Source organism: Alexandromys fortis, unplaced genomic scaffold (assembly GCF_014885135.2).
Source record: "Alexandromys fortis isolate MF-2015 unplaced genomic scaffold, M_Fortis_MF-2015_v1.1 scaffold_10, whole genome shotgun sequence".
In the NCBI taxonomy this organism is placed as follows: domain Eukaryota; kingdom Metazoa; phylum Chordata; class Mammalia; order Rodentia; family Cricetidae; genus Alexandromys; species Alexandromys fortis.
Window position 1 is genome coordinate 20,010,296 of NW_026067895.1, and position 12,301 is coordinate 20,022,596.

The window sequence follows — 12,301 nt, forward strand, 5'->3', positions numbered from 1 at the left end:
CAGAACACCTTTACGTATAAAATAATGAAATAAAAAACCATAGGTAATGTAAGAAAACTATGCAATGAAATAAAATTTTTGATAATCCAGTGTGGAATAATTAGTTTTATACCCTCTTTTAATTTCAAAATTGGCCTTATTAGATAACTTGTATCCTATGTTGTGATAATTGGCAGATACTTTCCAGCTTATATAAGAAGAAATGTAGCATGTCATGTGGAGCTTGAACAATTACACTATTAACAAGTCTTTGTTATGATGCTTGTGTGTATTCTAAATTACTCATGTTTGCATGTGTGTGTGTGTTTAAATTAAATTTACTGAGTGCAAAAGTAAAGTTTATGTATACTTGCAAGTAATGAAAATATCACTGAAGGGATCCTCTGTGGGGGCATAGAGGATGACAGAATGGTAGTGTTGATATTGGCGTGTCCTCCTGTTATTTGTTTGTTTTTTCAAGACAGAGTTTTCTGCATAACAATCTTGGTTATCCTCTTGTAGACCAGGCTGGCCTCAAACTCAGTGAGATCCACCTGAGTCTCCTTCCAAATGCTAGGATTAAAAACATGTGCCACCACGACCCAGCTGAGATGCCCTTTTTGTTCCTACCTTTTTCCTATTTGGGGATGTAGTTCAAATGCTACTGACGAAGTATTTCCTAATTTGAAGCACCTTTTAGAAATGCTCCTGAATGTGGCAGAAGAGCTAGGATTCGAGTTAGCTTAGGTTTGACTTTGTTTAGTTTCTCCATTTAAAATTTTATTTGAGAAGGAAGAAGTGAGAGTCTTTCTAATTTAGAAAATGCTAAACCAGGATAAGAAATTTCAGAACTCTATTATCTCTTAATCTCTTGCTTGTTTAAGGCCTGAAAGATGAATAGAAGTGATGATTAGCTACCCATTGAGATTAGCCCTCGGGGTGGAAAAGAGTTATGCGAGCCCAGTTTTGTAGCTAGGATACATTTTTCATTTTTTGGGAAGAACAAAGTTACAATTGCAGATATATTGGAAAGTTCTAACTTAATGAGGTTAATTAAAGCATTAGTGACATTGAGAAACCTATTATTAAGACTTTACCCTTTATTGACTGTATTTTCTGTCTTTTGGTTTTATAATAACATTTTTGAGTAAGTGTTGTGAATACTCAGAAAATCAGATCATCTTTTATTTATTAAAAAGCCATGTCAACATCACCAGGTTCATACACCATTGACACTAGATAACTTATTTATGGAGTTTAACTGAGAATGATGGGATTCCTTTGTGTTTTCCTTCTCAGTATTCAGCAGTCTCTCACAGTTCTAGTTCCACGTGTCTGGCCATTTCTGCATCACACTATATCTTCAGTCCGGAGAGCAGCACTGGAAACTCTCTTTACATTGTTGTCAACACAGGACCAGGTAAGAACTGATAGCTATAAATACAACCTCAAAACTTTTGTAAGTTAATTTTATAAAACAGAGCAGATCATTGCCTCCTCATTGCTAGCTATCAAAATATCAGAATGCTTGGGCATAGTAGGTTTATAGTAACCATATAAACCTAAGAACATCATCAATAGGAGATTAGAAATATTTTAGAATTTTGTTTCAGTGTTATATTCAGAACAGGGAGAAATGCTTAATAAATAGGAGATAATATTTGTTAAGTGAGTTAGGGATTGAATAATTCCTTCCTATAGGAGGCATGTTAGTCTTTATTTATGGTTGATAGGTGATTGGTTATGAAGGCTGCTTTTGAAGCACTGAAGTAAAATTCCTTAACGACTGACTGCTGGATTCCCAACTTGCCTTTGCTTAAAAATTGCTGTCACAAGAGCATGTGTTTTCAAGGATTGTGTAATTTATTGGTCACATACTGAGATTCCCACAGCATTCCTTCAGGTCCTGTTAGTGTGAGCTGATGAGTCCTGTTTACATTCCTATTTTTGAAATAATTCTGGAGATTGAAGAAAATATGTCAGGAAAAAATACCAATAGGATGTTATTGTTTGAGCCAGTCCTTTGTTTATATATTTATATATATAATTATATTTATTTGTGTGTATACATACGTATGTATGTATGCATGCATGCATGCATGCACACACACACACACACCCTTCCCCCAGACAGGTTTTTACTGCATGGGCTTGGCTGCTCTGGAACTCATTATGTTAACTAGGCTGGGTGCCAGCTGAGAGAGATTTGTCTCCTCTGCCTCCTGAGTACTAGAATTGAAATTTGGGTCAGTCGAATTTGGATCTCAGTAAGTTTGAGGCCAGCCTGGTTTACAAAGCGAGTTCTAGAACAGTCAGGGTTGTTACACAGATAAACCCTGTCTCAAAAACAAAAACTTAAAAAAAAAAAGTAATAATACTTTGAAATATTATTGGGATTCATTTTATGCTTGGAACTGACTAGCACTTTACAGGAGATGGCTACTACTTTTTATATTTTGCAAATGAGAGAACTAATGATAAAAAATTAAGAAACTTCCCCAGATTTACATAGATTACACAGCTCTTTCAGCTTTAACCTAAATTTGACATAAAAAGAAAATGAATTGTGTACCTACTGAATTGCTTTCAACTTCTGAATGTGAAATGAGCCTGTACAGAGTGAGAAAATGAGCCTGGTGTCTGAGTTCCTGATCACTGTGTTCCTTTGTCAGTTTCACATGCAGCTGTCATTTTTGAGTAATTGCGCAGTAACTTGGTGGGTAAGGTCGCTGTAGCACAGTGTATCACCTCGTTAGATCTCTTCTGTTTACTCAAAAAAATTTTATTGTTGTTTTGCCCATAAAATTGGGAGATTCTAAGAAGATACATTATTGTCAACTGTATAAAGACATGTGTCCACCATTATCAGTATCATAGACAGCTAGCTGTTTTCATTGCCCTCAAAGTCGCCATTGTTCTTCTCATTTCCCAGCCTCTCAGAATCACGTGTTTTTCACTGTCTCCAGAGTTTTGCATATGTCATGTAGTTGGAGTCATCAGTTTGGAACCTTGTTATTACTTCATAATATGTATTCAAGTTTCCTTTGTGTGTCTCATGCCTTGATAGCTTATATTTTTATGGGTATCTTATACTCCTATTGTTTTGTTTTACCCTAATTTATTCATCCATGTATTGAAAGGATACCTTGGGTACTTTCAAGTTTTGGTAGTATACACATAAGGCTTCTATAAAATACAAGTTTTTATATGTATAAATACTTCCCTCCTGTGGGCAGATATTTAGGAGCCCACATACTAGACTCTACTGTAAGAATATGTTTAGTGGTGGTGCACGCCTTTAACATAATCATGATAACGTTTGTGTTATTTGACTTTTTGTTCATGTAAATTAATGTCCAGGAACTACATGTCATAAATTTGATTATGTTTTTGTTTTCAGAACTCTTCATCTTGGCTTATACCCATCCTGTCTGATATGCTGCGACACATTTTTCAGTTTTGTGTTTTAGAAAGCAGCCAGGAAATTCTGGATCTTATTCATAAGGTACATGATGAATCTGTATTTCTTATCCTAATAAATTTGCAAATATAAATAAAAAATAATTACTATGCTATTGGTGAGGGATTTTAATGAATTAAGCCAACTAAGATATTTAAAGAGTCCAGTAATCTACCAGATGGTCCGAAGACTAGGCTCCTTATAGAATATAACGTAAATTCTGGTTAGTTATGCTTCTTTGATTCTTCTTTCATTTATTTATGTATTTTATTTGTTTTATATTTCTTATGGTTTATTTAACTTTATTTTATGTGCCCTGGTGTGAAGGTGTCAGATCCCCTGCAACTGGATCTTCAGACAGTTGTGAGCTGCCATGCAGGTGCTGGGAATTGAACCCTGGTCCTCTAGAAGAGCAGTCAGTGCTCTTAACCACGGAGCCCCTTGTTTTTTGTTTTTTTGAGACAGGGTTTTGCTGTAGTTTTGGAGCCTGTAGGCTGGCCTCGAACTCAGAGAGATTGCCTGCCTCTGTCTCTAGAGTCCTGGTATTAAAGGTATGAGCCACCACCACCCTGCCCGATTCTTCTTTTTATATGTCCTATTAAGCTAATATTTTACTTTTTAAAAAGAGTTTATTTTCTTTTTAATAGTGGGGTGGGGTGGGGAGAGAGCGAGAAGAGGAGAGAGAATTTCTGTGGAGGTCAGAGGTATCCAGTTTCTTTTGTGTGGGAAGTTTATTGGAGTATCTGAGACAGGGTCTCACATAACTAAGGCTGGGCTTAGCTTGCTATGTAGCTAGGGTTGCTTCAAACTCCTGGTCCTCTTGCTTTCGTCTCTCAATCCCGGGCTTTCAGATATTTTGAGTATTCCTGGCTTGGCATATTTAATTTATAAAGTCTTTTATAAACTATCAAATATTCTCTCGGTTTTTGTTGTTTGTTTATTTGTTCAGTATATCCGTGTGCCTCAGGCTGACCCTGAACCCTAATCCTTCTGCTTAGTCCTCCTGCGGGCTTCATAGATGTGGACCACCATGCCCAACTCCTATATTCCTCTTTTGTTTTCATTCTTTTAGGTTTTTCGATACAGAGTTTCTCTGTGTAACAGCTCTGGCTGTCTTTGAACCTCTTCTTGAGATCAGGCTGGCCTTGAACTCACAGAGACGCACCTGCCTCTCCCTTCTGAGTGCTGGGATTGAAGGCCTGCACCACTTGTGCCTGGCTCTTACATTCCTTTTTTAAAACCTTTTTTACTGGGATGGAGATTGGCTCAGTGGTTGAGAGTACTTGTTGCAGAAGATCAGATTTGATTCCCAGCACCGGCGTGGCAGCTCCTAATCATCTGTCACTTCAGTTCTAGGAGATATGATAACTTTCTCTGACCTTCATGGCTACTGGTCACACATGTGCATATACATATATGCAGGCAAACACATAAAATACACTCGTAAAAATCAATTTAGTCTTAAACACAACTTCTATTTTTGGGTGTGGTGTGTAGGATAGGGGACAGCTTTTTAGGAGTTGGTTCTCTCCTTTCACCATGTAGGTTCTGGAAACTGAACTCAGATTGTTAAGTGTGGTGGCATGTGACCTTACTCATTGAGTCATCTTTGTGTCCCCCAGGATATTAAAAAAACAACAAAGCCAAAGACTTTTCTTTGCATATTTCATTTAGTGTAGAAACCTATCAACCAAATCAGTATTTCAAAGTGAATCTCTTTATGTTGACTTTTCAAATGAATCTCGTGCTATATTGTATTCCTCCTAGTTCATTTTCCCTAAAAGTGTGTTTTAGATTTTGTTAGCACTTAATAGAAAAATTTGTTTTCTATTCTCCTTTTCACTTCATAGGTTTGGATGGAACTGTTGAGCAAGGCTTCAGTTCAGTATGTGGTAGCAGCTGCTTGCCCATGGATGGGCGCTTGGCTTTGCTTAATGATGCAGCCTTCTCATTTACCTATTGATTTAAATATGTTGCTAGAAGTAAAAGCTAAAGCCAAGGTAAGTATAGAGAGACCTAAGGGGTTTCTGTGTTCACCTCATTACTACCAATGTAGTAGCTGTTTGAGAAATTTGTATTTATTGCTTAATTCTAAGGGTGCCTTCATTAACATTAGGCAGATTCAATTCTTTATTAAGACCAACAAACTTTACTAGACCTGGATGGAGGTGGGTGGTCCTTGGACTTCCCACAGGGCAGGGAACCCTGATTGCTCTTTGGGCTGACGAGGGAGGGGGACTTTATTGGGGGAGGGGGAGGGAAAGGGGAGGCAGCGGTGGGGAAGAGACAGAAATCTTTAATAAATAAATAAATAAACGATTACAGATTAAAAAAAAAAAGACCAACAAACTGAATAGTAATTATTAGCCCTTAGTGTTTTTGTTTGTTTGTTTGTTTTTTGAGACAGGGTTTCTCTTTAGTTTTGGAACCTATCCTGGAACCATCTCTTGTAGACCAGGCTGGCCTCAAATTTAGAGACCTGTCTACCTCTGCCTCCCAAGTGCTGGGATGAAAGGAGTGCACCAGCACCTCCTGGCACCCTTAGAATTTGTTTTGTTTTGTTTTTGTTTTTCTGAGACAGGGTTTCTCTGTGTAGCTCTGAAGCCTGTCCTGGAACTAGCTAGCTCTTGTAGACCAGGCTGGCTTCGAACTCATGGAGATTCGCCTGCCTCTGCCTCCCGAGTGCTGGTATTAAAGGTGTGTGCGAGCCCTTAGAATTTTATGAAAAGAACTACATTTTACTAGCTTTGTTGTTTCTAGTAAAATTTTATTGCTTAATCTTTAATTATTGCTTTTCCTTCCTGCTTTTCCTCTAGGAAAAAACAGGTGGTAAGATACGGCAAGGCCAAATCCAGAATAAGGAAGTGCTTCAGGAGTACATTGCAGGTGCAGACACCATCATGGAAGACCCAGCTACGAGGGATTTTGTAGTTATGCGGGCCAGGATGATGGCAGCTAAGTGAGTATTCATCAAGTGTCGAGTATCATAGTTTGAAAATTGTGGCTAATAGCTATAACATTTAACCAAAAGATTTTTTTTTTCATATCTGCCAGTTGTTCTTCCTTTATACTAGTTATCTAAGAAAAATTAAAGCAAATAAGCATTTTTAAGTTTTTGAAGCTTTAAAAATAGGTGGTTGGGTGGTGGTAGCCCATGCCTTTAATGCCAACACTTGAGAGGCAGGTGGGTTTCTGTGAGTATGAGGCCAGCCTGGTCTGCAAAGAGAGTTCCAGGACAGCCAGGGCTGTTACACAGAGAAACCCTGTTTTTTTTTTTTTTTTTTTTTTTTTTTTTTTTTTTAAATGAGGGATTGGGGTGTAGTTTTGTTAGAAGAATGTTTGTTTAGCATGTCCCAGGCTCTGGATTTGACCCCAGATAGCACCTAAACAGTGTGGTGGTGCACACCCACATTGTCCCTTCAGAGGTGAAGGGAAGGGGAACAGGGATTCAGAGTTATCCTCAGTGATGTAGAGAGTAGAGAACCAACTTGAATTATGTTAGACCTGTATCAAAAACAAAAATGAACTATCTCCTCTCTTCATGAAAATAAGCTAGAAGATAAGTTATAGTTTTATGGGGAAATGTATAACTTTAGTAAGAGAAATTTTTCTTCAAGTAATTTTTATAGTATGGTCTTTCCCTCTCTTTTAGGTTGTTAGGAGCACTTTGTTGCTGTATTTGTGATCCAGGTGTAAATATGGTAAACCAAGAAATTAAACCAGCAGAATCCCTTGGCCAGTTACTTCTATTCCATTTGAACTCCAAATCTGCTTTACAGAGAATTAGTGTTGCATTAGTGATATGTGAATGGGCCGCTTTACAAAAGGTAAGGTATATTCCTAAAGTAATGAAGGCAGATTTAGTGAGACCAATTTCCATTAGTATTTAGGACTATTTATAACTTAGGATATAAAAGTAGAAGCAATTTCTTTATGAAAATCTAGCAGTTATGGGAAAATATTCCATATCATATTGAACATTATTTGTCATCTGTTTAACTTTTTTTTAGCACCCCATTCATACCTGAGACTGCTATGCTATGTTCATATAGTATCTGTCCATCCCTACAGTCTGTTACAAAGCTCCCTGTTAAGACTTCTGTGTGTATAAAGAAGCAGGCCAGCGCCTGACTGTGTGATCCAGTTGGTCATTACTTTCAGGCAGCACATTTTCAGTGTGTTGTGTTTTTGGAGCTCTGTCTGTATGGATAGTAACAAAGGCAGAAGTTGTAGTCACAAGAAAAGAGATCTCTACATTTAAACTCAAATCTTCATTTCTAGATGAGCCAACTTCCCTTCTAGTCTCTTTAACTTTAAACTTCTATAAGATGTATGATTTTATGTAAGATTTATTTCTGGAAATTTAACTGTCTGCACTTGCTGTGAGAGTTGCTTGTTACTGCCTCTTAGCAGTTTGTCAAAGCTGTGTCTAAAAGTAATTGAACCTTGCTTTATTGCAATTGAGACCCTACTTTGCCTCTGGAAAGAAGCAAAGCTTATCTGTTTTGTTGTCAGGACTCCATGTGCTGGAGAGGCAGTGATGCTGTGTTTTTGTGCCTCTCAGACTCAGCAGCAAGTGTTGACAGTTCGGTTTCTGGACCCTCACAGAGCTTCTCTGGATTTACTCTGTGAAGCCCAGGCTGATCACCCAGATCCCACAGAACCCCTCATGGCTCACCACTGAGGCCATTCCCCCTCTTGTTGGGGCAGGCAACAACCAGAGAAAGTGGGAAGGGTTAGTTAAATTTGGGGGCAGGTAAGTAGCTTTTAAATTATATCCATTTTTACAATACAGCATGTGAAGCTGTGGTTGAACCTTTAAAGATATCTAATATCAAATTTTGAATAATATTTTTAGTGCATGCCAGATTGTTTTCTGACTGGTGTTTATAGTAATATACTTCTAAATGTCTGCTCTATTTATTTGTTTGTTTGTTTATTTGCTCATTTATTTATATGCATATTTTGAATAAATTCAGAGTACACTAAGAATAATTAGGTTGAAAATTAAATGCAATTATAGTGGTTACATGTGCATGTCCTGTAGTCATATTAAATTTTAAGAGCAGTTTTGATGTAATATTTTTTCTTTGTGTAAATAACTGTTCTGAAAGGTATCAGACTATAGATTCAAAATCAGTGGCAATGTAGTCTTTGGTTGTCTAAAGTCAAGATTTAAACATCTCTACCATTATATTTCTATATTTTTCCTGAATCTTGTTATCTGTTGTATTTTAGGAGTGTAAAGCTGTTACCCTAGCTGTGCAGCCACGTTTACTTGATATCCTTTCAGAACATTTGTATTATGATGAAATTGCTGTTCCATTCACAAGAATGCAGAATGAATGTAAACAGTTTATATCATCACTAGCTGATGCACATATTGAAGTTGGTAATAGAATAAACAACAATGTTTTAACAATAGATCAAGCTAATGACCTGGTGAGTAAAGAAGTACCTTTTTAAAAATTTTATTTATTCTTTTTTCCAGACAGGGTTTCTCTGTCGCTTTGGAGCCTGTCCTGGAACTAGCTCTTGCAGACCAGGTGGCCTCGAACTCACAGAGATTTGTCTGCCTCTGCCTTCTGGGTGCTTGGGTTAAAGGCTGGCTAGAAGTGATTTTCTTAATTTTACGCCATGAAATAAAGATTGGAAATGTGCCGTGCTGTGTCACCACAGAAGCGCACCCATATGTTGAATCTGTTTGTGAAATGCTATCTTCCATCCTGTTCTGTAGAAAGATTATTTCATTGGACTCAATTTCTTGAAATTATAGGACAGAGAACTATTCAACACATCTTACTGGAAAACTTGCCAAGTTTTGTTGTTACTTATTGGTGTATCATAAGGTTTTGGTAGATGGGAAAACTGCTTCTACAGCTTATTTAATACACCTTACTAGAAAACTTGTGAAGTTTTGTCATTTTTGAGTACATCATAAAACTTTGGTACAAGGGGAAAACTACTTCTATGATTTCTCACGTATTTTTCTTGGTGTAAGATGAAAACATTCGAACATATAGAAGCAAAAGTGTTACATAAAACTGCTCATGTACTTAGCATTTAGAATAACAACACCCATACCTAGTGGTTAGATTTTGCAGTTAACAGTTTACCAAGTTCATTATATTATACATGTACTTAAAAATATCTCCATTTTTCCAATCACCAGTTCATCTGATGATTTCCTAACATTTCTAAGTAAATACAGATATTTGTACATGTTAGGTGAAGACATAGATCTAAAGTGGACCAATACGGATTTTTCACAGATACATAAACCAGAGAAACACAAATGCAATCAAGATAGAGAACAGCACTGTTTCCAAGCCTATCCTTTCTTCTCCTTCCTCCCAATAACAGTTACTCTGACCGGTCTGTTACTAATTTACTTGTGCATTCTATAATTCTGTATAAATGATACCATATATTATGCCATTTGGTATAAGGATTTTAGGCCATGAAATTTTCGAATTTATTGTGTCTTGCATATTATTTTTGTTGCTGAGTTTACCACAGCTAATGCCAGCCATTTGCCTCTTTATAAAACATGTCCTGTTCTTAATTTTTGGCTATTGTGAATAAAGATGCTATAAATGTTTTTCAACCATTATTATATAAATTTTTAATATATAGTTAGATTTTTCTTAGATAAATATAGTAGAATTGCTGAGCTATAAGAGATGTTTGGCTTTATTTATATATATATATGTATTTAAATTTCATTTTATATGCATTGGTAGTTTTGCCTTCATGTATACTTATGTGAGTGTCATCCCCTGGAACTGGAGTTACAGTGGGTATGAACCTTCATGAGGGTGCTAGAAATTGAACCTGGTTCTTCTGCAAGAGCAACAATTCTCTTAACCACTGAGCCAACTCTCCAGTCTCCAATCTTTTATATTTAGGCAGTTCTACTTTAATTTTTTTGCTGCCATTTTTATATTAGTTGACCTGAGGTTTTTAATAGAAAAATGATTCTTTTATCCATATTTGGAGAGTTGTCAGCATTTTCTTTTAGAAAGACTCATGTGTTTGCCCTTTATCCCTTTTTTTTCTTTTTTATTATTACAGCCCAATCAAAGACTTTCTTACATTATGCCTAGTTCCAGGTTCTTTTCTAAGCCTTTTGGCATTTCCTTATCCATATAGCCTGTGTGATTGTGCTAGGTTTATATAGTCTTTTAGGGCCTCTCTGTCACACCCCTCCTCTATTTCTAGCCAGAAGTGTTGGTATTCCTCTAATCCCAGCCTTTGGGAGAGTAAAGCAGGAGAATCTCAAGTTCAAGGCCAGTCTGAGCCTAGGAGACTATCTCAAAACAAACAAATGAACAAGTGCGTGTTCCTTCCTCTACAGTTTTTTTTTTCTTACTTTTGTTACCTAGTGTACGTTCCTCATTTCTCTGAGTTCCTCTTCTTCCTTGGGTTAGCTTGCTTCTTGAATCCTTTTCAATTCTTTGGAAAATAGCCTGCTTTCTACTTCCTCACATTTTCTTTAAGCAAAGACATACCAATAACGCACAAACTATTCTTTTAAAACTAGGCTCTAAACTACAGAGAAACCTTGTCTCAAACAAAAAAAACTAGGCAGGATGTCATGTGTCTGTGGTCCCAGCTATTTGAGACTTGGTAAACTGAGGTTGGGAGAACCCTTAAGCCTTGGAGTTTGAGGTCATCTGGGACAGTATGGTAAGACCAGTCTCCCAAAAAAGAACAAAGAATAAACTACTGAATTATTTACTTCACATGAGTTAACTTATGGTACAGGAATTATATCTTAATAAAGTTAAAATGATGAAGAACAGTCTTTTAATGTACTCTGTCACAATGGTATTGGGCCTTCTACAGTGGTCACTGCATCTGTTCACTGTTGTTTCTGGAGTAGAGAAGTAGTTTGTAAATTTTGATATTCCTCAAACTAACAGTTTGTATTTGCCTGTATCTTTCATATTTTACCAGTTAGGGGAAATTTGATATATTTAATAGTAATTTTATTTCTCTTAAGAGACTGTCCCCTTTCTTAAGCTTACTCAATATTACAGCAAATCTTGATACTATGGGAGACAAATGAAAGAGAAAACTGCCATTTAGGATTTTCGAGTCTACCTGGAGTTGTTGTAATTAATGATTTTTCGTTTTTTCTTTTTTTTTATTAGGTAACTACTGTTTTTAATGAAGTCACATCAACTTTTGATCTAAATCCTCAAGTGTTACAGCAGTTAGATAGTAAACGCCATCAGGTCCAAATGACAGTTGCAGAGACGAACCAAGAGTGGCAAGTGTTGCAGTTGAGAGTGCATACTTTTGCTGCATGTGCAGTTGTGAGCTTGCAGCAACTTCCGGAGAAGTTAAATCCTATCATAAAACCACTAATGGAAACAATTAAAAAAGAAGAGAATACGCTAGTACAGAACTATGCTGCTCAGTGCATAGCTAAGCTTCTTCAGCAGTGTACAGCAAGGACACCATGTCCTAATTCAAAAATTATTAAAAACCTCTGTAGCTCTCTTTGTGTGGACCCATACCTCACTCCCTGTGTAACATGTCCAGTACCAACACAGAGTGGCCAGGAAAATTCTAAAGGTATATATCTAAACCTTTATTTGCACAGAGAAGGAATTGACCATTTAAGTTTGTTTTACCATTAAATTATAGTTATAATTTAAGCATAAATGGAGTTCCTTTTAGAGCCTAGCCCCCGTTTCCTATTCTCCATGAACAAAGAAGTTGTCTTTTAAGTATGTGTATTTGCCAGTCAATCAGCCCTCTTATATGCAAATTAGCTGTACATATAAGAAGTGATGTAAGTCAGCTGAACCTGTGTTCATCCTTCCTTAATCTTTAAAGTCATTGTATGGCTTC

General features: G+C 36.7%; 1 protein-coding gene across 2 annotated transcripts in view; it reads left to right on the forward strand.

Annotated features, from left to right (window-relative positions):
* The window catches only part of Btaf1 (B-TFIID TATA-box binding protein associated factor 1), an 85,511-nt gene that overhangs the window by 41,708 nt on the left and 31,502 nt on the right, over window positions 1–12,301 (forward strand). For both annotated transcript variants that reach the window (XM_050158104.1, XM_050158094.1), the window contains exons 14-20: window positions 1,279–1,399; window positions 3,380–3,484; window positions 5,290–5,439; window positions 6,256–6,398; window positions 7,092–7,266; window positions 8,678–8,881; window positions 11,596–12,022. In XM_050158104.1, the coding sequence (XP_050014061.1) occupies window positions 1,279–1,399; window positions 3,380–3,484; window positions 5,290–5,439; window positions 6,256–6,398; window positions 7,092–7,266; window positions 8,678–8,881; window positions 11,596–12,022 (1,325 nt within the window). The remainder of the gene's footprint in view (window positions 1–1,278; window positions 1,400–3,379; window positions 3,485–5,289; window positions 5,440–6,255; window positions 6,399–7,091; window positions 7,267–8,677; window positions 8,882–11,595; window positions 12,023–12,301) is intronic.